The 26,524-nt window shown below is 43.2% G+C and overlaps 1 protein-coding gene across 1 annotated transcript in view; it reads left to right on the top strand.

The window, feature by feature from the left end:
• LOC308061349 (uncharacterized protein) overlaps window positions 1-26,524 on the top strand; it is a 78,148-nt gene that overhangs the window by 34,685 nt on the left and 16,939 nt on the right. The window contains exon 1 of the mRNA XM_080381176.1: window positions 1-26,524. This exon is cut by the window's left edge and continues 34,685 nt beyond it. Within this exon, the coding sequence (XP_080237302.1) occupies window positions 26,483-26,524 (42 nt within the window). The 5' untranslated portion in view covers window positions 1-26,482.

Raw genomic sequence — 26,524 nt, 5'->3', positions numbered from 1 at the left:
GACACTCTGAACTCTAAGAAGACAGAGACACTACGGAGGGAGCAAGCGAGTGAGTGAGTGGAGGCCCCGTATAACCTCAAAAGCCCATCTGTCAAATGTTTGATGAAAGAAGCTGCAGAACTGAAGGTTCCTACAGATCGTTATGATGCACAGCTTTTGGAGGATAATAATTTTGAATGGCATTTTACTCTTAGATTTACAGATTCAGATTTTGATGGAGGGATTTTTCGCGGGTGAATAGTACTGCCACCTGAATATCCCATGAAACCACCCAGCATTATTTTGCTGATGGCGAATGGCAGGTTTGAAGTGGGGAAGAAAATTGCTTTAAGCATCTCAGGGCATCATCCTGACACATGGCAGCCTTCATGGAGTAAAAGTACAGCTTTACTAGCCATTATTTGGTTTATGCCAATGAAAGGTGAAGAAGCAATAGGATCTCTAGATTATACACCAGAAGGAAGAAGAGCTTTGGTGAAAAGGTCACAAGACTTCTGTGGTAGCACATGTTCATAGATGGCCCTTTTACTACTAACATCTGCAAGTGTATCAAGCCAGGCAGACAAAGAGGCTAAAGAACTCGCCAGTCAAATTAGCTTCAAGGCAGAAGTCACTTCATTTGGGAAGACTGATTCTGGACCATCAAACACATCAGGACTGAACCACTCTGCCACTCCATGTGAGCCCAAACAGGATGGTATAGCTAGAGCATTCCAGGATCCAGCAAGTGCAATGAACAGTCCCATTTGAAATGAGACCTTTAAACATGTAAATTCAGGAACTCAGAATAGCAGTGCAGCAGTCAGTCAAGAGCCTGCTCTGCCTGTGTCTTCTAACATGTCCATGAGTCCTTGGCAGTGAGGTGCCCAGCAGCAGAGGTGGGCTCTGTCTTCAACTGACTTTAATCAGCAGCCAAGAGTCAGCATGAACCACGCTGGATCAACTCTTCTGACTGTATTTCTGACTTTTGCATTGGCAGCTGTTATATTTCGTACAATATGTTTGGGTACTGACTATATGTTTGAGTTATAAGGTTATTCATTCTAACAGCAGTGACTTCAGTGTTTCACTGAACTTTCTGTATTGGGTATGACATGAGAACTGTTTACAAAGATTACCTTTCGTATTTACACTTAAATCCTTATGATTGCTAATGTACCTACTTACTTAAAATCAATGCTGGACATTTAACTAATACAGGTGTTAATTGGGTACCTACTATATATAAATTAAAAAAATAAAAAAGAAACAAAAAGATCAGCCTGACTGAATAGAGAGCTTTGGCCGGAACCCAGATGAAAAAAAAAGAGAGTTTATCACCTTTGGAAGAAAGGGCAGGCAACTCTGAAGAACTGTAAGGATGTCATAAGGTTATTCATGGTGAAGATTTGAAAGGCAAAAGCCTGGCTAGAACTCAGGCCGGCCACTGTAACAAAAAATGTTTTTATAAATACATTAGAAAGCAAAGAAGGGCCAAGAATATCTCCATCCTTTATTGGATGTGGTGGGGAACATGGTCACAAAGGATGAGGAAAAGGCTGAGGTACTTAATGCCTTCTTTGCCTCAGTCTTTAATAGTAAGACCAGTTGTTCTCAGGGAACCCAGCTCTGAGCTGGAAGACAGGGACAAGGAGCAGAATGAAGCCCCCATACTCCAAAAGAAGATAGTTATTGACCTGTTACAGCACTTAAACACACACACAAGTCTATGGGGAGCATGGGATCCACCCAAGGGTACTGAGGCAGCTAGCAGAGGAGTTCACCAAGCCACTCTGCATCATTTATCAGCAGTCCTGACAAACTGGAGAGGTCCCAGCAGACTGGAGGTTAGCCAGTGTGACACCCATCTACGGGAAGGGCAGGAAGGAGGATCCAGGGAGCTAAAGGCCTGTCAGCCTGACCTCAGTGACAGGGGAGGTTATAGAGCAGATCAGTCTGAGTGGCATCATGTTGTGTATGCAGAACCGGGGGATCAGGCCCAGCCAACATGGGTTTATGAAAGGCAGGTCCTGCTTAACCAACCTGATCTCCTTCTATGACAAGATGACCCACCAAGTGGATGAGGGAAAGGCTGTGGATGTTGTCTGCTTGGATCTTAGTAAAGTCTTTGAAACCATCTTCCACAGCATTCTCCTGGAGACACTGGCTGCTCATGCCTTGGGTGGGGGTACTCTATGCTGGGTTAAAAGCTGGCTGGACAGCACAGGAGTGGTGGTGAATGGAGTTACATCCAGCTGGTGGCTGGTCACAGGTGGTGTTTCCCAGAGCTCAGTATTGGGGACAGTTCTGTTTAATATCTTTATCAACAATATAGACAAAGGGATCGAGTGCACCCTCAGGAAGATTGCAGGTGACACCAAGTTGGGCAGGAGTGTTGATCTGCTTGAGGGCAGGCAGGCTCTGCAGAGGGACCTGGACAGGCTGCACCGATGGGCCAAGGCCAGTTGTATGAGGTTCAACAAGGCTCAGTGCCGGGTCCTGCACCTGGGTCACACCAACCCCACACAGCGCTATGGGCTTGCAGAAGGGTGGCTGGAAAGCTGCACAGCAGAAAAGGACCTGGGGGTGCTGGTGATGATTGGCTGAACATGAGCCAGCAGTGTGCCCAGGTGGCCAAGAAGGCCAGTGACATTGTGGCCTGTATCCAAAACCGTGTGGCCAGCAGGACCAGGGCAGTGATTGTCCCTCTGTACTGGGCACTGATGAGGCTGCACCTTGAATCCTGTGTTCAGTTTTGGGCCCCTCACTGCAAGACAGACATTGAGGTGCTGGAGCGTGTCCAGAGCTGGGCAATGAAGCTGGTGAAGGGTCTAGAGAAAAGTCTTATGAGGAGTGGCTGAGGGACCTGGGATTGTTTAGTCTAGAGAAGACTCAGGGAGGACCTTACTGGCCTCTACAACTACCTGACAGGAGGCTGTAGGCAGGTGGAGGTCGGTCTCTTCTCCCAGATAACAAGCAACAGGACAAGAGGAAACAGCCTCAATTTGCACCAGGGGACGTTTAGATTGGATAGTAGGAAAAATTTCTTCTTTGAAAGGGTGGTCAAGCGCTGGAACAGGCTGCCCAGGGAGGTTGGTGGAATCACGATTTCTGAAGGATTTGAAAAAACACGTAGATGTAGTGCTTACAGACATGGTTTAGTGGTAGACTTGGCAGTGCTGGGTTAACAGTTGGCCTTGATGATCTCAAAGGTCTCTTACAACCTAAATGATTCTATAACTCTATAAGTCTATGAAACACAGAAATCTCCATCCAGAGGCCAGGCACAAGTATGGAGACTGCAGTGGTATCTTGTGAATCTTTGACCAAGTAGAGACTTCAGAACCTGTCCTACTGCTCCTAATCTGCTGCTTAATAATAGCTCTTACAAATCTGTAAGGCTGCAAGACTGTATGATAGCTATACTTCGCCTAAACTGTGGGGAAACTTCTCTGTGTAGGTTAAAAGGTTTTGCCACTGATTAAACATCTCATCAAAGGTGATGTATGAACTATATTAGCTAGTCTTGAGTGACTCTGGAAAAAAAAAATAGCTGCAATGCAACCTCAGCTGTTTCTCCTTAGCCAACCACTTGTACTTAGAGAAAGAGATTGCATCTTAAGCCTTTTTCAATCTTTTGATTGAAATTGTTCAATTTTAAGCTAATTGGCACATTCTCCCCTCTGGTCTCCACCCTGATCCCTGCCCATATCATGTCCTAATCACTGCCTGGCTGCTACTGCCTCATTTCATTAGAATGACACTCCAGTATTCATGCAGATCCATTCAGCCACCTTTTGCTGTCTTTGGTTCCCAGGCAGTGATGTTTAAGCCTTAATTCAAAGTGTTAGTGGTCATTACTTTAGCCTTTAATCGGCATGAAAGATCAATGAAAGAAGCTAACCCTTGTACAAATCACAATGTAACAAGAGCAGCAGTTACTTTTTTAGATTTAAAACTCAGAAGCCATTCCTGATCAAACCCAGAGAGCTGTTTATAATGACTTGGGCAGAGAAAGGAGGAACTTGATTTGGTGTCCTGTGGTGGAGCCAGTCTCTACCATCACTGAGACAAATGCACCACGTGGACACATCACAGGGAGCGGAGCCTCTCTTACCTACTCACCACCAGGCAGATGGAGGGGACCTAAGTGACGCGCAGGAATGGAAACAGGTCCCTGCTTGGGGAGCAGGTGAGTCACTCCCCAAGCTACTTCACCTTCCCAGGTACACCTATACAATAGGTATGTGGCTCTGGACCCTGAAGGCCAGGGAAATGATGATGTGGACTTAGGCTTGTTCACATTGGAGGAGTTGCCTAGGGAGAGGTGGTCAACTGACACGTCAAGACCAGCTCTGCTAGGGGGAAAAGAAAGGTAGCTGTCATTGGCAACTCCACTCAGAGCTACAGAGGGCCTGATATGCCAACCAGACCCAACCCATAGGGAAGTCTGCTGCCTCCTTGGGGGCCAGGTAAGGGATGGTACTAGAAAACTCCCTTGTCTGGCATGGACTTCTGATTACCACCCATTACAGGTCTTCCAAGTGGGAAATTACAAAATCCAAACAAGAAGACTGAGGGCAATCAAGAGAGACTTCAGGACCCTGAGGTGACTCGTCCAGCACTCAGGAGCACAAGGAGTGTTTTTTGCTATCCTGCCAGTTGCAGGGAATGATGGGGCGTGTAATTGGAAGGTCACACAGATCAATACCCGGCTCCAGGCCTGGTGTCAACAACTACATCTCAGTTTTTATCATGGGTCAGTTTACACAGCACTAGGCCTGCTGGCAACAGATGGGGCTCACCTGTCTGAAAGGAGAAAAAGGATCCTAGGTCAGGAGTTATCAGGGCTCATCAAGAGAGCTTTAAACTAAATTCAGAGTGGGGAGGAAATAAAATCAGGGTCCTTAAAGATTAAAACCTGGGGATGGCATGCCACTGTTGGAGGCAAGATCGATAACACAGCTGAACTACACCTATGCCTATGCCTGAACCATGGGCAACAAACAGGAGGAGATGGAACCATCATGCAGCAGGAAGACTATGACACAGTTGCCATCATAGAAATACGGTGGGATAACTTGCATGACTGGAGTGCTGCAATGGATGGCTGCAAACTCTTCAGGAAGGATACACAAGAAAGGAGAGGTGGTGGGGTAGCCATCAGAGGATGTTTTGACTGCCAAGAGCTGAGTGATGGTGACAGTAGGGTTGAGTGGGTAAGAATCAGGGGGAGGCCAACAAAGTGGATATCCTGGTAAGAGTCTGTTATAGACCACCCAACCAGGATTAGAAGACAGATGAAACATTCTACAAGCAACTGGGAGAAGTCTCAAGATCATTAGCCCTTGTTCTCATGGGGGATTTCAACCTACCAGATGTCTCCTGGAAATACAACACAGCAGAGATGAAACAGTCTAGGAGGTTCCTGGAGTGGGTGGAAGAGACCTTCCTGACAGCTGGTCAGTGAGCCAGCTAGAGGAGATGCCCCGCTGGACCTGATGCTTACAAACAGGGAAGGACTGGTGGGTGATGTGGTGGCTGGCCATAGTGATCATGAGATGACAGAGTTTTTGAATGTCCAAGAATTAAGAAGGGGGATGAGCAGATCTGCCACCTTGGACTTCCAGAGGGCCGGCTTTTGCCTGTTTAAGAGCCTTGTTGACAGAGTCCCTTGGGAGAGAGTTTTGAAGGGCCAAGGGGTCCAGGAAGGCTGGAAATTCTTCAAGAAGAGAGTCTTAAAGGCACAAGAAGCAGACTGTCACCATGTGCCGAAAGACAAGCTGGCAGGGCAGACCAGCCTGGCTGAAGAGAGAGCTTTGGATGGAACTCGGGGAAAAAATGGATAGTTTACCACCTTTGGAAAAAGGAGCGGGCAACTTTGAAGGACTACAAAGATGTCACGAAGTTATGGAGGTGTCCTGGTTTCAGCTAGGGTAGAGTTAATTTTCTTCTTAGTAGCTGGTGCAGTGCTGTGTTGTGTTTTGGATTTGGTGTGAGAACAATGTTGGTAGGACACTGATGGTTTTGGTTTAGGGACATGGTTTAGTGATGGACTTGGCAGTGCTAGGTTAATGGTTCGACTTGACAATCTTAAAGGTTTTTTCCAACCTAAATGATTCTATGATTCTATGAATCTCCACATCTAAACAATTAGGCCTTTTTAATAATACCTTGCATTTCTATTACAGAACCTCGTACCTGAACATCTTCTAGCTTTGCACAAGCTGTTCCTCTCTGCAGTAATACACGGCAATGAGTTTTATGTTTTCCCATTCCTGACCTGACTGATGCTCTCCTCCTACTTAAGGGTATGGAACACCAGGGGCTCTTCAGCAGAAGGACTTGGTGACACCAGCAACCTGAACTCAAAAGCCTCATTGCCATGAGTTTCTTTATCATATTGTTGTGTGCTGACACTAAAACACCTTGGCTTCCAGCTATGTGGGTTCTACCTGTCTCCCAGTGCAGCATCCAGGACATGAAATGTACTGGAGTGAATAGCTTCCTGGCTTTTGATGGGAATGTCTACCCTGTCCTTGCACCTCCTTCTGTGACATTTGGGAGAACCAAAATCCAGGGATTTCTGGCACAGGGGAGTGTGAAGAGCAGTTCATGTGCAGGAATACACTAGACCCAATGTGACTGAGAAGGGGAGTGCTGTATGCAAGGATTTTAGAGGGTCCCAACCACTGAAGAACTTCTTTTGGTAAACTGAGGCACACAAGAGCATGGCTTCCTATAGCAAACCTGTGCTCAGCAGGCTGTAAACAATCAGGTCTGTGTTAGGCAGGGAATGGGGTTCAAAGCCTCGTGTGGCTCACTGCAAGAAACATTTTCACATGCTACTTGTGCCAGCAGAGGGGAAAGGGTCTGTGCAAGTAACAGGACACTTCTGAGGTCTCTTAGTCATGGGCAGTAACACTTCAACCAACACTATAACCAAGACTTTGCCTGCTCCTCTCACCTCTGGGCAATCCCATGCTCCTTTCATGCAGTGACCAAGCAGAAATGTTGAAGACAGCTACCCCCGGTTTGAGAGACAAGCCTTTCGTCGGCAGGTGTTTCTCTGGGCAGCAGTCAATGCCCCTCGGCAAATCTTAAACCTCACTACTGTCAGCATTGCGTGAGCTTTATGGGAAAAAGACACTCCATGCTCTCAAGGCTGAGAATCTAATTACTTTAAAAGTGTCTTTATGTCATTATATTCGCATTAAAATAATAATTTATCACTCTTCATTGTATTCTTAATGATGCTTGAAAATAATGAGCTTGAATCGATACTGTGCTCAGTATAAATGTCGTGGAAGAACAGGGAGGACCTTAGCAAAGCTGACTGCACTTCTCTGATTTTTGGCTGATTTGGTGTTTTGACAGAGTATCTGTTCTAAGACCAAGGTCCTGCCATGCAGATTGATCCTGCTGAGGTGCTTCATGAGACTCAGAAGTTACATGTCCAGCATTGCATTTTGACGCATCTGGGGCGCGTTGGGCTAATGGCACATGCAGTGAAGAGTTCATCCGTAAATATCTATCTATCTATCTATCTATCTATCTATCTATCTATCTACCTATCTACCTATCTATCTATCTCTCAAAAAAAAAAATCATCTCAGATAAAATCCCTTGCACACTTTCGTTATTGAGTAGATTAAAAAGTTAAAAACCAGCAGCAGATCCTTGGAGGAGCCATAATTTCTGAGGTGTGGGGTTTCTAGATGTTAACCAGGTTCATCTCCCGTTTTCCTCTACTTCTTTGTGCAGTGGAAGTGCCTCTAGAAGACGGCGGAGAGTCAGTGTGCAGAGCAACAGTTCACGAAAACCAGAAATATTTCTGCACTTGTGGCAGTTTTCAATGCTCTAAGTACTTTGACTGCACTGTAGTTCTTGTGACTGCAGTTACTGTCTCCGGACTCAGGATGCCTCCAGGGCTGCAAAATTATCCTTTGGGGAGAGACTGGGATAAATACAGCTCAGAGCAACTTTAACTTGATGACAGGTTTTTGTGTCTGTGTGGCACCAGAGCGGCTCAAGCCAGGATCCGTGCAAGAAGTCCCTGAGCAGTTCTGGAGAGTATTTTGTAAAGGCATGAGAAATGACACAGCTTGACACTACTCTAGCACTAAGTCTACCTCTGCCTGCAACTATACCTTTCAGAAGATTGATTCAATTTTGCTTTACCAGAATTTCCTGTCCAGTCCACTCACATTAGAAGAATTTCCTCCTTCTTTCCACTCCCTGAGCCCTCATTTTTGAAACTGTGTCACCTCAAAGCTAATGCATATACAGATAGCAGGGTTAGAAACAGAAGTGGCAGGGGAGGATGACAGGAGGATATCTGCTGGCTGAGGCTTCAAACAACTTAGAATAAGGAAAGCCAGAAACCTCCTGACAGCGTCCTATGGAAGAGGAGACAAGGTTTTCGTTTTCTGTTTACCAGAATGAGGAATAAAAATCGTCCTAATTACCTGGTCTGAGCAATCATTATCTTTAGCTCCATCTCTGTCAGCAAATAAAATGAGTCAAGGGCTATTTTCTGGTCTTTTGGTGAGTTGCTGAGCATTGCTTATGTGGGTGAGTAGGTTGGCCACTTCCAAACTGTTTTCTGGGAAGAATCCCTTGCTCATGCTAGCTCCCAAGTCAGCATAGGCTTTGACTGGGAAAGTGCTGTCAAAATGATGATGAACAGCATGGTAAGAGTAAGCAGTGATGGGTTTTGTTCAGGTCTGCACCAAAGCCACGTTCAGCTTACCACTGCAAGTGGTAGATGGTTTGTTTCTCTTTAGCAACCTATATATGACATTCAAGCAAAGATGACTTGTATTTGCAAAGGAGATTGTCGATGACCTTTCAAATAAAAAGTCTAACAGATGCAGACCTCTACCCCACACGTAGCCTGGAGAAGGAGCCTTTGCATTAGCCTCTTGTAGTATTTGGAGAGAGAATGCAGAACCTCCAGATGGAAGATACCAAGGACCTTTGGAGTCAGCTGTGTGGCAATGAGTAGCCTCCAAGCTGGGGCAACTATTTGAGCAAACACCCAGAAGCTGGACACGGAGAATCTGAGTGTGCAGGAACATCATCAATCCCAGCTCTATACTACTTATTTTTCAGGTGTGTGACTCCTAGTTCACATATCCCTGTTTGGTTAAACTGTTGTGGTTTAAGGGAAAGCTAAATCAGAGAGAAGATACAGTTAAACACTTAACCCAACTCAAGCCAAGTTCTGTCCATTAAATGACCTGATATGCTCTAGAAATCTTTTAGCTAAAACCTGGGTTTAGCAAAAGGCTTCCTAGCAACACAAAGTCAGTTAAATGACACATAGGATACTGCTGGGGCTTTGACTCAATGAAATGGGAGTAAATTAGTTGCTTTGCCATTCATGACTGTCTCTTCCTCAAACTTGTTAATTAAATGCAGTGAAATAGTCTATTTATTTATTTATGTATTTGTTTGTTTATTTATTTTGCCCTTTAACACAGTGTTTGTTGAATATAGTTAAAATCAGCTGCTTCCTATTTCATAGGTAGCTGCAAAGGAGTATTCTGTGTAAGTAGACGTACTCGTTCCCACATCCACAGTTAAAAAGCAAATGTACATATACATCCACATCTCCAAATAGAAGAGCTTTTCCCAAGTGAGATCTGATATCACAGATCTTAAAGCATAGCTTCACTGAAGCTAAAGGAGGAGCTTTAGGAGGACGATAAAATACTTATTCCAGGTTCAGACTTTAAAGTACGAGTTATGGTTTCGGGAGTGTCAGTGACACTTTGTGACAGTGAGTATTCAGGGTAAATGGGGTGAGGACATCTGCTTCATCCCTTCATACCTCACCGCCTGATTCCTGCCTTCTTATGGGAAATATCCTTGAGTGTCATGGGAAAATGCATATTGATGAACTTCCCAATGCATAGCCAAGCTTGGCTGCATCCTTTATTTTTTCATTAGTCACTAACCATTTCAATTAGAAAGAGCATTAGCTCACAGATCATAAATTCAGGAGAGGAGGTGGTATTCCTCACTGCTCTATAGAGGGATCTAATGACTTCTGTGCTGCAACAATAAAGCATTGAAAGTAATGTCCCTTATGGACAGTCTCCAGCACGTGATGACTTTTTTTATAGAACTCTTAGCAATGAAGGAGAGCAAAACTGTGAACTCTTCTGTTAGAAAGAGCAAGGTTTTAAAAAAAAAATATTTTTTTTTTCTTCTTGTTGTGCTTTGTCGTTGGACAGGTTTGGGACCATTTCACCTGTCAGAACAGGAAAACCACAAGTGTACATATTGTGTAAGACTTTGACCCTAGGTTTTATCTACCTGCACTCTTCCTACATGTGTGCTGTGTGGGCATGGCTGGTGTGTGCAGGAGGAGCAGTGGTCCTGTGGCCCAGAGCCTGGCATCCAAGCTATGAAGACTGTGGAAAGCAGAAATGAAGACGTGCGGTTGGTGAGTCCTGTCTGTCCTGTGTATAGCTTCATCTCTCCTTAAAACACAGCCCTGCAATATCACCTGCCTTCAGCACATCCCTGCTCCTGCGACTACTGTACAGCGCTGTCTGTTGTCCTGCTCCATGGTGTCTGACTTGAGTTACACGCCTGGTGCCTCTGCAAGTAACACAGCAAATACATATGGGAACAGCAATGTGTAGTGTCCCTTCCCCACCATCTTAAAGCAGTGGGAGCGGAGAAGGTAAAATATTTAGACTCCAGATGTCTTTATTTGCCAAAATAAAAATTCTTGCTGTGAAATATCTACAAAATGTAATTAAGATTGCCATTTCTTTTCCTCACGGATGCTAACATTGCTAGCAAAAGTGAGTCACTTGGTGCTGCCAAATATAGCATTCCAGGTGTAAAACACTCTCAGATGTTCATGACATTTTGCATGTAAATAGTGAGTCATTGAGAATGATCTGGTACTATCCATATGCCTGATACAGAAATACTGTGATGAGTGGGAGATCAGTATACACACACGACAGGATAATGTTTGAGAATGAAAAAATGGTGTTTGTGCATAGTTCCTAATAAAGATACTGAAATTTGTACTTACTGATTCTTCTGCTGTCAAGACTGTTTTACAGAGGAAAGTGACCGTGGCCCTCTGTCCCCCTGTTTGCTGCTCCATCTCTGAATCAAGTTGGAGGGTTTTTGTCATAGTATGTTTCCCTTTTCCCTTTGCCAATTCCTCTTTCTTTTTTTCCTCTTTTTTCTTTTTTTTTTAACTTAGTGTGAGAGCCTTGTGAACCATGCGGTACTCCACATGACATCTGAATATACTGAAGGTAACAGCCTGATGCCTTGTGTGCTGCTGTCTGTCCGAGAAGACAATTCTCTGCCAGTCACTTTTTCAATCTGCCTTTTGGCGGCTGCTGCTGCTCTGCACCAGGCAGCAATATAGGCTGCGTCTTCAGGCATTGTGTTTTCCTGGGAAAGGATGTGTTTCTGGAAAGCATGTGGGAATGGTACGCCCTGCAGTCATGCTAGCTCCAGAAAAAGGCAGTGCTTACTTAAGTACAAGCCAGTGAGTTGAGATGAATCATTTCAGCCTGATGGATATAAGTTTGTCTTCTCATCAGCTTCATGATGAAAACGTGTCCTCTGCTGCTACAAGTGTGTGAGCTTTGCATCAGACCTGTGCTGACCCACATGTCAAGGGCAGTCAGGCTGGTCCTGGGCTTCAGTGAGACCCACAGGGGCTTGGAGCAAGCGCAGGCACCTCTCACCCCTGGCACACATGGGGCTGTAGTGCCTTCTTAGCACCCCTCGGTCCTACTTTCTTCATCTGATGGTTAATCCTGCCATGCTTTCTCAGTCTTCCATCTCTTACTTAGGATAGCAATAACATTTCATCTTCAGACTTTGTCTTGCTTGAAAAAGCAGTGGATTACTGGGTACATTATGCCTATTTTCCCTCAGTCTTCCTGAACGAGAAAAAGTGCTTAACTTCTCATTTCTCTCTCTGTCAAGGGAAATACACCGAACCGTGCTAATGCAACAAAACTGACCTGTTTGTTATACAGCTTGCTTTGCTTTCGCCCTGCTTTCTCTCACCACAGGGTGTTTCTTCTTGTTATCACCTTTTGTATTGCACTGTTTACACTGCATCTCCACATCACTTCTCCTTCCACCACTTCCTTCTCTTTTTTTATCCAGTTCTACTCTCTGTTATTTCTTCTTCTTCCTTCTCCAGCCCATGCATTTCCTTGATGTTGAACCTTCTGTCTGTGCTGTAGAGAAGAGCCAGGCCAAAAGGCAACTTCACTAAGAGGATTTATAGAGACGGTCTGTAGAAATAGTCGTCCCATCAGTGCTATTATGAGTTCATTAAACAGTAGCAAGGATTAAAAAGTCTGTATGAAAGGTTTTCACATTTTGGATGAAACACAGGAGCATCCCCATTTCCTTGTTCAGTTCTGTGTTCTCATCTAATTCAACAAAATTAAATGATTTGATGCTAGGCATGAATGTCATTTATAAAAACAAAAAAGTGTAGGACTAGAAGGGATGAGAAGAGGTCACCCTTCCACACTGCAGAAAGATTAAATAAATCTTGGCCACTACTAGCAGAAGTTTGTGTAACATCTTAGAAGCTTCTTATAAGCTTCTTGTAATCCAGTGCCTTCTGAGGCAACCTATGTAAGAGCTCCACTATCCTTCCTTTTAGAAGGTTTGTTGTCTGTTTTCCCTTTCCTATTAGCTAACATACGCCTCTATGCTGAAAACCAAGACACTTAGATGTTGGTTTTTTGGGTTTTTTGTTTTTTTTTTTGGAGTGGGGTCCCTCCACAGACACAGAGCAACTCATTAGAATTCTTTTTATATCAATCTTTGAGACACTTGAAGGGGATTAATGCACATCCACATACCCACAGACCCAATCATTTAATTCTTTCTTCATCAGCCATGTTTTCAGCATCTGTATCACTCCTGTTGCTCTGCTCTGGGCTCCCTCCAATTTCTCAACCTCTTTACTACACAGCAGTACTGAGCAACAGACACAGTGCTCTTGCCGGAGTCTCCTCTCTGCCAGGTTCAGTGAATAATTCCCTCTGGGGCCTTAAGCAAATGATGGTGTATAATAAATCCCTGAGTGCCATGTATCTTGTTTGCAGCAATGTCACAGGGTTTGTCTACAGGATACAGTCACTGTAAAATCTGCTTCTGTATATGATGCTCTGGCTTCTCCACACCAGTTTCCTGCGGGGACTCTCCAGGCTTGCATAAAGGGCAAGTGTCTCATTTCACTTCAAGTGTGAAACTCATGAAGCCCTACCTTTTTGTGCCCACAAAGAGGTATGGGCTTATCAGCAGGGTGTCTTAATTTAGCCACTCCAGAGGTATGGTGAGGTTCAGGCCTGTAAGGAAAGACATCTAGTACCTTTGGAGCTGCCCAGGGAACCCCATCTCACCTCTGGACACCAGTCCTGGGAGGCACGGGTTTTCATTATTGTGGTTCCAGCCCCGCGTGGAAGCCTGCTAAGAAATCTCAGCCATATTACCTAATTGTGGACAGCATTGCTGAGCCCTGGTGTTTGCTATAGGATGAGCTGAATGACTTGCCAGGAGCCCCTGACTGTGTGGACTAAGGAGCCATATGGGCCTGTGGAGGGTTTTTTCTGTCAGTCTGTAAATTAGATCTCTAAGGTCCCATTTAGCTGGTGGAGACACAGCACATGCCCCTCTGAAGTCTGCCTGCATTTGAGATTCCCCTGATTACCCTGCATGAAAACTGCAGTCTGTAGTTTTTCAAATTACAGGGGCATCACCTAAGTGGTCCAAATGTATGCAACTCCGTGGACAATGAGTAGTTACTCTATTTGCTACTCTTTCTCTGCTCTGTCAACTATATTGACTGGTTCTCCACAGACTACCTAGAGCTCAGCTCCATTGTCCACACATGGGTGCTAAGCATGGTTTGAGTAGCCTCTGGATGTTCTTCTGTCCAGGAATATGTGCCCACTTTTTGCTTGTGCACAAGTAGATGTCCTTCCAGGAAATGCATCTGTTCCACAGGGTTGTTTATGATGCTGAGGCTGTATTTATTCCCTTGGCACCACTGACTGGGTAAACAGGTAGATCTTAAGGAAGCAGCATTGGTACTTTAATCATCATTACATTAACTCAGAACTGCAATAAACTGGGAAATTAGGCTACAAATTTTGAAAGAGAAAAGGCATTAAAATTTAAACTACATTAAAAATCCAGTCTTCCCAGAGGAGTTTGCCGAAAGTCATGGAACCACATTTCTGCAATGTGAGAAGTTGGAGAAGTTACAACTTTCACAATGATGGTAGAGCATAGTTGGGGGAAATGTCGATGATTTGTGCTTCCCCTTACTAACCAGATAAGTTGTGCTTTGTTCAGTGTGATGGAAGCAATCTGGTTTTGACAAATCGGTGTTGGATATTTTTTATCACATTATATTAGGTGCTTATGTATCAACTGGTTCATTATTCAGTCTGTTTTCTTTCCAAGCGTCAAAGTTAGACTGACTCATCCGGAATTCACCTTCCTTTTTACAATAGTTCCATTTACCCTTTTGTCTCTTCTGGTACTTTTCCTCCATGAGATCTTAAAGATAATCTCTTATCATGCAACAATTGGGTTTTGGTAGTTCCTAATGTACCCTGCAGCATATTTCATCAGTCCCCGATAGCTTTCAGGCACCTAACTTATTCAAATATCATTTAACTTGTGCTGACTTGCTCTTCTTTCTATGCACCATTAATTTCAATTAAGTTGATAAACTGGTCATGGTTTGGTTTTTTTTTCCCCCTTTCTTCCAGTCAGGTTGAAGCAAAAAGGCATCATACACAGCAAGAAAGATTAAGCTATCACATAGATAAAGCAGTTCAGGTACATAGCTTAGGAGTTACATAGCAACAGCTGGCCATGAGTTACAGGGAGAAATTATCCACAATCTAGATGGCTCCATTCAGCTAGAAAGCGGTAGGTACTCTTCTGAAGCTAAAAATGACATAAAAATCAAAGGGGGTCTAAAATTTTAACAGTGCTTGAAAGGAAGGGAGGAGTTTGGGCAAGTGAGGCTAATGTGAGTTAGTGAAAGGCTGACAGTCTGCCTGTCTCACAGAAAGGCAGGGAGACAAAGACATGGTGACAGAGTGAGCTGTTTCTAACTCTAAAGGATGAAAAGATGCATATTTATGAAGATGCACTTAATACCCATGCATTTAGCCTGAGTGTCGTTGTTAGACTTTGTTCTGAAAGCTTTGTACCTTACAGGAATAAGTAAATAATGTTTTATGCTGAAGGCATTTGCTTTTGTCGTTGCAGATGTATGCAGCCACAGGCAGTTAAAAGGCAATTTTGCAGGGTCCGGGTGCTTAGTGGACCTATGGAGGCAGACACAATGGAAACTTGAAGGCTCTCAGGAAGCTTTTGGGCTGCAGATGGATACCCAGGCAAGCAATGCCATTGCTGGATGGGGAGGAGGGAGGGGGAAGGGGTCAGCCCTTCATCCGCTTACCGTGACATAGAAATCCAAGGACAGCTCAACTAAGAGCTTAGACTGAGAAAATGACATGAGTAAGGTGGGAATGGACTCTGTGTGAGCAAGAGGGACAGACACATTGATCTTGCATCCCTCACTTTGCCTAATTTTGCAGTGTTGTAACTTGAAATCCACAACTGCGTTTTGCTTCCACATGGATCGCTCTATCAGACTCCGGATTGAATTCCTCATTAAGATATTTAAAGACCAATCCATTTGTTTCAGAAAGATGCAAGGGTATCACCTAGGAAAGTAGTGCTTGAGGCAGGGATGTCTGTCTGTGTCTTTGATAATCCTGTTGCTTAGACTGTGAACTTCTTGGGGCAGAGGCTGTTTATATATGAACACAGAAGGACAGCGGTTATGGCCCTGGATACAGCTGCAGCACCTCTCCTGAAGACAGGCTGAGACAGCTGGGGTTGTTCAGCCCTCAGAAGGCTTTATAGCAGCCTTTTAATACTTAAAGGGGGCTTATAAGCAAGATGGGGAGAGAGTTTTTAGTAGGGCCTGAAGTGATAGGACAAGGGGAAATTATTTTAAACTCAAAGAGAGTAGATTTAGATTAGATATTAGGAACACATTCTTCACTGTGAGGGTGCTGAGGCACTGGCAGAGGCTTCCCAGAGCAGCTGTGGATGCCCCATCCCTGGAAATGTTCCAGGCCAGGCTGGACGGGGCTTTGAGCAACCTGGTCTGGTGGCAGGTGTCCCTGTCCGTGGAAGGGGGTTGGAACTAGATGACCTTAATGTCCCTTCCAACCCAAACCATTCTATGATTCTGTGAATAAGCTTTTAAATATTTTCATAATCAAGTAATACGCAGCAGGTTTCAGAAACACTGATGGCCTATTTTTGAGACTGGTTTGTCATATGTATTTTTTACATCATTGTTATCCCAAACCTGGGCTCTTCACCCAGTGTGCAAGGGCTGATGCACACACAGAGCCAAGATACTTGTTTGTTGCATGTCTGTGCAGACATGGGTGCTAAGCGGGAAACCCACAAAGCTAGCACACCTCTTAACACGTAGTAAAACATTTCATACACTTTGGACAATTGTTTACTATTACCTTTAGTCACACTTAATTTTCGATGGTTCTTACAAGCCTCATTTCCATTTAAAGGTACCGCACACAGATCCAGTAATTTTCTGTTTAGTCTCATTAACCGTTTGGTTCTCCTTGAGCTTATCTTATTGTGCTCTGGCTTGACATATTTATGGTGCCTGTTTCTTCTCCAAAGGCCATGCTTTTTAACTGTTTATAAGGATTTAACTAACATCCTCTGTTTTTCAAATCCTTGTTTTTCACTATAGATATTTACATTTCTTTCTCTCTTTTTATTTTTTAAAGTAAATAATTATTGTATCACCATCATCTTGTCCTGTAAGTCCTCAGTGTTTGCATCAGCCTCTTATTTTTAGTCATAAAGAGATTATAAACCCTTCAGTGCAAGGGAGACTTTTATTACACACATATAAACCAGCAAATATTATACTGGAGCCAAGCATTTCCACTGCTTACTTCATTAATGTACACAGCAACAATGATGATAAATTGATTAGCCGTACAATGGAAAGTAATTCAGAGTAACAGGCTAAATTTAAAATTGAAAAAAGGAATCTGATTATTAGCACAAACTCCTTAAAAAGACATTGATCAGGATGTGGCACAGTCTCCCAGGAAAAGCAGTAAAACAGCTATCATTTATGTCCTTTATGGTCAGACTGGATAATATTCTGTGTGGAACAATCAATCCTGAATTAGCCCAATGGGAACGGACAGTGATTTTCATCTGTAATTTCAATTTCAAAGATGGATAGAGTGTATTTCTTTGTACAGAAAAAGCAGAAGTTTGGGGAGAGAGTTTCATACACCTCCTGAGACAGCAGAGATTCGGCTGGAATTAGAAGAGCAGAGGGCAGGAGCAGGAAGAAAAAAATTATGGAGATGCCAGAAGGGCTTTCTATTCAGACATAGCTGGATCAATCATTGGTCTACTCAGACCACCTGGAAACCTTTGCAGAAATCTCCTGCAAACGTTCTGATAACAGCATCGAGTTGATCAGGGATCAGACCTTGGACTTTTTGTCTAAACAATGAGATAAACAAGAAGTAATGAGAAATGAATGCAGGGGCTCAGGCTGAAGAAAACAGAGACTAAAAAAAACAATAGACTGGCCAAGAATGTAAATCACATGAGAAAAGATAGGGAAAAAAACATTTAAGCTACAGTCAGGCAAAGGAGAAAACAGGGGATAAAGACAATCACATCAAGGTAAAGCACTAGAAGCATAAAGCAGCCTTGCTTGAAATGGTGAGACAGTTAGGAAAAGAATAGCTGCAATATGCATTTCTCAGGTCTTTTTAGCTATCCCTATTTACATGGAGGTTAATCCAGCCCTTCTAGTGGAATAAAAAGATATCTATAAAGAAGATGGACGTCTGGCTGTCAGAAACACAGTACAATTAATAAGAATAAATACACTTTTACCTGCAGAACATGGAGAACCTTGTTTGGGCCTGTTGATGAGCAGCTACAGTTTGATACCTGAAAAAAAGATCAGATAGGTGTAGATGTAGATGTAGATGTATCTTGTAGATGTCCAGCTAGCCCAACCCTCCACATATGACTAGGGACATGGCCCCAGCAGCTACCTACCAGCACAGAAGATATGCTTAAGACAGTACTAGGAAAGAGCAAAGTATCTGCAGGTTATAATGAGACATGTTATAAATCTCAAGCACCATTGCAACTAAAGTCTCCGTGTGATTTAACTGTTTGCCAACTCACCAATAATGAATCTGGAGGGGTATGGTTTTTGTGTCAGCTCGTACAGTCCCAGAGTCTTTCTGTATGTGTATGAAATTTGAAAGGGGATGGGTGCTTGTGAGTCTCTGTGTGAACATTAATGAAGTACTCAAATGCATTGGATGAGGGTTCATCTTCACTTCAGTGTGCCCTGGCTGGCCACCAGCCAGCACTGTGGGCATCTTCAACTGGTAAATTGCAGAAAGCAGGAGAAAGTTTGAACAAGTGAGCATATGCTTGTGCTTGTTAGCAGTTTTAGGTAAGAACACAGATGTTCTTCTTCTAATTACTTGAGTATGTTATCTTGCTCGCATTAAGAATAATGGGCATCAGCTAATAGTTTCAAAAGGCAACACAATAACATGGCAAACAGAAGAAGGGGCAATTTTTACAGCCTTTTGCTTTATCAAAACACAGAATGAGATGTGGTCCAGTGAGCCCACTGAAGAAGAAACTGTCATATCCAAAATGAGACATCACTATACCAGCTATAAGTAGCACTGCAGTAGTATGACAGTCTAGGAACATCAGCCCATCTCCTGAGTATACCATATAAACTGTACCAGGCATCAGATTCCTCCAGGCATTAAGACTGCAAATGACAGCATTATTTTAGGGCAAGGAGGAAGCTATCCAGAGCTATCTTACAAAACTGCACTATTAAACTGAAAGAAGTCACAGCACAACAGAGGAAAACCAGAGTGACATTGTGTCAGAAAGCTCTTGGCTTTGCAGGGTCTCAGCCAGTCCTTAAACAGAGGGAAACAGTAAGGTCATGCCCCACACCGAAGGATGAGTGAAGGTATCCAGGGATTTATAAGGCTGGTGACTCTCCTACATTCTGCACATATCCCTGAAGAAGAGTATTACAAAACTAAAATATTAGCACTGCCATCTCTGGAAAGCATGAAAAGAAATGCGGCATGGAGGGATTTCTGTGGCCAAACTGCACATCAGCCTGACCAGTGACCTAGAGCTCTGAGCTGTGCTGTGAGTCAGACAGTGCAGGGACGTGGACATCACCTTGAGCAACCTGCTTTAGCTGACCCTGCTTGGAGCAGGGAGGTCAGATGAGATGATTTCCAGAGGTCCTGTCCAACGACAGTGATTTTGTGATTCTGGGTTATTTCCATCCCTAAATTCCAGGGAAGCTTCCAAATTACTGGCTTGGCTTTATTTATTTATGTATTTGTGTGGTTTTATCCGTGGCATGGGAACCGTCTCTTAGGAATATATATTTTTTTAAATTGTGACTTTACTTTGATATGAACTGAAGACAAATACCAGGAACTTAACAGATTTGGGAAAGCAAAGTTAATTTTTTTGATAGCTTCAATTCATACGCACTTTGTGAGCCAAAGTACATGATGTTTAATTAACCTTTCAATTCAGTGAGAAGTTTCTTGATCAAAGACTTTGGGAACTGTTCTTCAGTGTAACACTTCCACATTTGTGAATACAATTGAAAGCAACTGCTGCAAAAAGCACAGCGCCTGCTTCATGGTAGCCTGCACTCACACAAAGACTGGAGTACTGTAGTGAGACAGAAACAGAGAGAACGAGCTAGTTAAGAAGATTATGGTGTTAAGTGTTTGATTTTGAAATACACGGAAAGGTATCATTTACTGACACGCAGAAATGCAGGACAAACCACAGAATTGCATTGCAATGTGGAGCAGGGTTGCTACAGAAGCAGCTGAAATCAACGCTAAAAGCAATAGGAAACCTGGCACTGGAACATGAAATTCTGGCAAAGTTTGAGCACTCCCAATCTGATGATTAGTCCAGGATGCTACAGATGGTCTTTAACAGTGATTAAAGACTACAGATAGACACTTGGAAACTGGGAAGATTTTAAAATCCTCATGCCGGTCCAATGACCAAGAGCTACTCACTAAAGCATTAGGCATGAGTAGCAAGAGAGAAGCCAAGGAGCAGCCACTTGTAATGTGAACCCAGGGATGGTTTGGTGCAACAGTTGAACTGATATATGAGGTGGCAGTCACCAGGGCTTATCAGATGATTAGGACCTGCCCGTGGCAATGTCCCAAGATATGTCTCTTTATAGAGCCATCTGAGAGGGGTTTTCTATTCAAATCTTGACATGTGTATATCAGGGAGGGTTTATTTTAAAGGACAGCGATTGTTTAGCAGTGAGGTAAGTATGGCCTACATCTGTTATAGATCAGCTTCAGTTTATAGTGATAATGATCTACAGTGTAGATTGAACAGTCTGTGAGTTCAAAATAAAATGTGGTGTGGAAGCGTACAGATGTGGGATGATACCAGCGTCCCAGACTGTAAAAACAAATCTTAAAGATCAGGCAGTGGTCACTGCAGAAGCACAGCTCTACGTTACTAAGGTAAAACTAGTTTTGGAGATAACAAGAACAGAAAAACTGAATAATGAGCATAATCAGAAGAAAACATGTTAAGAAAACGTATTAAAATAAATCCCAGCAGATTCAAAACTGAGGAAGAAGCATCAGCATCAAAATCACATACCTCCCAGAAGACATGATGAAGAAAGCTCCACCACAAACATCATACTACTTGTGGCAGACATCTCAGGACACTGACAACATATCACAACCCAAGTCCCAGTCTTCCTGAGTAAGGCTGAAATGGTCAGCTATAGAAGCCATATAAAAAGTGGTGTATTGTTTTATAACTATTTTATATATAATATTTTATTATCTAGATAGAATTTATATATATATATATAACTATTTTAACAGCATTATTGAGATTTCTCTGTATTAATTTGGACTATCCATGCATAATTTTATGATTGGACTAATTGTTTGGACTATAAGATTATGAAAACCTCAACTGGACTAACAGTAGCTTCATATAGCTCCATACCTACGTGAGGTACACTCCATTCTTGCCCATAGCAAGACTCTGAGTGTGACCGCTTAGATGTCCATCATAAATCTGAAGAAGCACCAATTAGCATTCTGGTTCCTACTTTTCTAATTCAATGGTCTTCACATATGAGACTTGTCAGTGAAGTAGTGGTCTGGAAAGAGACTGTATGGGGGATTAAACCTGATCTGTCTGTTGTGGGGAACACGGATATATTGCACGCAGTCTTAGCTAGCAAAAAATTACCTGTGGAGACATACTATTGATATTTCTGGCTACCTTCTGGTCTAGTCTATTATCTACCACAAAAGTGGGAACATTAGCAAAGGAAAATGCCCTTGGCTCCACTTGTCTTCTTGGTCTGCTTGCAAGCTTCCCAACTTTTGGTTGCAGCGACATTTAGACAGGAGCAAAAATTAAAAAAGGGAACAGAATTAGCTTCCCTTCCTTGTGCAAGCAGTTAATGAAGACAAAGCCCACATAAACAATTGTCCTGGACTTGAGAACAAAATCATTGTATAAATTATAATTGTTAATATAATTATTGTATATAGGTGTAGGAGTCACCCAGCCTTCTTTCCTACAGACAGTAACAAATTTGTAATTTAGCATTCCACATGCAACAGAAGCAGCTGACATTATTTCTCATTTTCATGAGAATAGAGGACTCTGATCGGATTTGTCACCGATGTCTACAATGGTGCAAATGGAAGGCAAAATACAGAACAGGTCTGCTCTGATGAGCTTCTGCTTACATAAGGGATGTTGTTTGAAGGCAGTGAGATCTGAAGGTGCCTCCGAAAATTATGTATAATTTTCTTTATTGTATGAAAGCAACCCATAAGCTGATTACCCCCATCTCCATTGTATTTCAGACTTCAGTGTAATTTGCCTTTTGCTACTCCTTTATTCCTCACATATACTTTAGAACAAGATTGTGTTTATTTTTTCTTTTGAAAAACTTAAATCCTCTTTTTCTTTTTTTTTGTAACGTCTTTTGCAAAAGCCTTTCCTTTTTCCACATAATCTTTCCAGAGCTATACCCACTTGTGCCTGAGGCAATTTCTGAATATTTTGTTTTCAAAGGCAGGTGAAAAGACAGGACTGAGCATTGACATGAGAGCCTCAAACATGGCTGGACTATTGCTGCCCTGCGTGTGTGCATACAAGAGCATGCGAGAGAGAGCATGTGTTATCCTACAAGAGGAAGTGGTCTACTGCTGATGGTTGCGAAACTGCTGAGAGGAGTCCGGTATATCCTTCAGCAACCCCATGCACTGCTTTGGAGATGTTGACTGCTGTCTTCATAACATTTTCCAGACGTTTTTAAGTCTACATTTTTTTTAAAAAAGATTCATGTTAACATACACAAGATGGGGTTCCCAAAAGGATTTGGTGATGTATGGGCATGTCTTGAAGATTTTTGTTTGACTCCCAATCCCAAAAGTCCGCTCCAAGCTCTGTTTTAGGAGGATTTAAAACATTAATACATCATGTTGGCTGACTCTTAGCCCCATGAGCTGCTCTCATGAGAAAGAACAATTGATTAAACTAACTACTTGGGTATTTCCATCTTTCTTTTAAGTATTGAAAACTCCCAGCCCTGGCAATTCCCTGCCAAACTATAAGCGCATATCTCTTGTCCCGTCACTTTGGTGCAGCTCAGTGGACTTCAGACAAACAACAGCAAAGCACATCAGGGATAAAAAAGGACAGAATTTCAAATTAAAAAATAAATCAATAGCCCATTTTCACAGGGATTGAAGGACTTGTCCTATGGACTGTGTTGTCTTTGGAAAGGATCCTGACAGTAAATAGAAAGTCCTGTAGCAGGAAGTTAACTGTCTCTTTTAAACAACCAGTTCCCATAGTGCTGTGCTTAAATCATCATGTTAATAGCCAAATGAAGTTTTTTGGATGATGCGTTGGGTTTTTTTTTTTCCTGGAAAAGTAATATTTCCTATTTTTAATGCTTTTTTAAAGTGACATTAGGACTGCTGAATCTTTCCAGCCATTAACCATCACTGGCTGTAAATATCTATCCTGCTTAAGAAAGTTAAGACCTGCTTTATAGTGTGGCGAGTCATTCTGGTCTTTCTGGGAGAGTGAAGCCCTAGGAGCCTTCAGGAGCATCAACTACTCATTAGAGGTAGGGCTGGCCCAGGAATTTTCAGGACATCCTGGTGGCCACCTTGACCACTGGAAGGTCTGACGTTGATGAACTAACCCTGCATGAGCCAGCAGCTGCACATTCAGGTCCTGGAACTGTTCTTGCTCTTCGCGCTGGGGTGTGTGAACTGAAGTTGTCCTTAGGAACTGGTGCTTCTGTGAATTTTTCATTCCCATTTTGTCTCATACAATGTCCATGAACAACAGTACCATTAGTCTGAATTTTCCCATATTCATAAGCAGACAGAAGAAACATGCAGTTAAGCAAGTTCCTATGCAGAGGCATAATTTGAGGAATATTAAGGGTCCTGTCTGCACTGTCCCACATTGTTTGGATGGATGTGGTTAGTCATGGTTATTGCTGGAAGTCAATGCTTATCTGCCACTACTCAGAGGTACTTGCAGCTCCCCAGCTTCCATCCCTATGGCAGGGCAATCTTGCTACTCAGTGATAGGAAATGGGGATACCAGAGCAGGAATTATGATTATTTGCTTACAGGGCAGATTTATTTACAGGGCAGATGATGAACCTTTCAGAATACTTTCAAATGACAGATCTTTCAGAATAAATAGCATAGGGGGGAAACATCATTTATCTCCTTGTAAAACACTCCTCTACAAAAACAATAAAGTCTGCAGATTAAGACCGTGGACTCTTCAAACCAGAAGAGAGAGGGCACTGGTCTGCCCAGTGACACCGGGGGCACCAGCCATCATCCTGGGTTGTATAACTCAGTTCTTTCCTGGTACAATCCCATCATGATCAGCAGTCCAGGCTGCACAGATCACACTTTGAATAGCACAGAGCTTTAATCTTCATCTTTCCAAACTCAGCGCTGCTATAACCTTTGTCTCTGCTGACAGAAGTGTTTCTATCCCCAGCCCCTCTGATGATATGTCTTGCCTTACTGAATCCAACAATATGAGGAAATATTTTGGGGCACTGGCACTGGGCTGTCTGTGCTGCTGAAGTGATGGAAGGCTCCCTGACATACTTTTGGTCCATGACAACCAGCACCCTCCCAAATGATTCCTGGGCACAGGCTGGCACTTAGGACTTGCCAGGAACCACACAAACGGGCAGTCTGAATGCAGTCACCCTCTTTAGCAGGCTAGTACACTTTATTATCACAGACATGGAGTGCAACATGCATGCTGGCATCAGTATGAAAGAATGTACCCAAGCATGTTTAATTTATTTGTATAGATTAAATTCCAGAATGTTCCTAGAGTTCTCATGTTTCCTTGCTGGTTATCTGGAACTGAACTGATCTGTTCCTGTTGGTCCTGATAAAAGCCCAACCCCCCTAGCTGTTCAACGTGGAAATGAAAAATAAATAGGTTCAGGAACCATTCTATGGCTACAGTACAGCAACTGGTTGACAGAAATTGTGAATAGTTTGCTTGCCACAGTAGAATGGCTTAGAAAAACACCAGAGACAATACTGCTGCAAACATGACATTCATCAGTACATCTGATGAGAGGCTGCAAATAAGCAGTGATGTTGCCAAGCATCTGTCAGTGGATATAGGGAGGTATTGGCCAAATGGGAAACATCTGCATCTTCTCTAGACAAGAATCAGTGGAAAAAATGAAAAAGTCTGGAAATCAGGCTTGTCTTTTAAAAAGACTCATGGGTGTGAGGGAGCATAGAGCAAAGCATCTGTGTGCTGTCAGAAGATCCATGTAATTCTGATGACCTCACCATGGGACTACATTATGGGAAAGCAAAACCTGGAGATGGCAGGCCACAGGAAGAGGACAATGCAGAAGAGCTGGGCATAAGTGACACTGAAGGGCAGCTAAGCAGTACCAAACAAACACAGCCAAACAGTACTGCAAACTGTTGCTGGTTTAAGAACTTGTTGGAAGGAACAAGCCTAAACTCAGATACTTATCTTGCTACAGTGGTGCTATCAGGTAACAGGGATCCACATGTCATGCCTTCAATGGGTGCTTCCTTCCATAAGGGCTGTTGTCAGGCACAAGGAGCTCTTAGGATGCAATTGGAGTAAGCCAAGTACTAGGAGGTTGGTATCCTTAGCTGGGTAGTTTCAGTTGTCATGGTGGAGACATGGTGTAAATCTGTTCTCCTCTCCCTGCCTTTCACTCCTTACCTCCAGGATACCCAACCCTGCTGTTGTTTGACAGCTGGTCACAGAATCCACTCTCCACGCTACATCTCTGTTAACTCAACTAATTCAGTCTGTATCTGCATTGCTGTCATCTGCCAGATCTGGTAGACTAGGCTCTCTCTTGGCTTTTGTTGCTCAGCCATTTTGCCTTGTTCCCTTCTGGCACATAGCTGGGAGTGCTGTCAGTGGACCAGGATTGGGACTGTTAAAGTCTCTGATAAGAGTGTACTAAGACTTGCTGCACTTTCAACATGAACTTATGAAGGTTATTCTACTCTGTGCAATGAACACATACAGTCAGTGTATCTGCCTGGGTAACACCAAAGGCTTGACATGGCTTAAAGCACCTTTTGCTCCACATACCTCACTGTAGGCTACCAGCCTTCCTTGGACTTACGCACCCAATCATGCACTGGAATATGGACATAACATAAACGACTGGGCTTTTAGAAACCAAATATACCCAGAAACTGCATCACTGATTCTGATGAATTTCTACTTAGATGCTGAAACGCAAATGTGGGGGCATTATTTTAGGAATCAACACCTTAACTGTGGAGCAAGCATGATTTGAAGATTGTGGGTCCACATTCTCCTGTGAAAAGATAGCAAAGACAAGATGAAAGACAAGCAGGGCACAGAAGAGAAGGAAAAAGAATGAAAGGATGTAAAAGGTGCATGGTAGGTGAAAGCTGGAGGAAGGGGATTCTTTAAAGATGGGTTCTTGAAGTAAGGATACTCCTCTCGTTAAAGAAACAAGAAGAATATAACACATTCACATTTGCTTTTTTTGGCATACAGAACCTGTTCAGTCCATAAGTGACTGCAGTAATGCTGACTCTAATCTCCCTCTTCTTATCTCTCTGTAGGATTTCTAAGCCTTTCAGTCGTCCTGAGCAAGCAAGGCACCGGGTCTCTGCATCTCTGCACACCCTGCCACAGCAGCTTGAACACTGCAGAGTAAACAGACCTCATCAGGAGGAGGAGACGTTTCTCAGGGATGATAAAACAACGAGCAAAGCAAGAATTGCCGGGCCAGCTG

The sequence above is a fragment of the Falco punctatus genome (assembly GCF_963210335.1).
Source record: "Falco punctatus genome assembly, chromosome: 3".
Lineage (NCBI taxonomy): Eukaryota > Metazoa > Chordata > Aves > Falconiformes > Falconidae > Falco > Falco punctatus.
The sequence above is the reverse complement of the archived record's forward strand: the minus strand, read 5'-3'. Positions and strand labels throughout refer to the sequence as shown.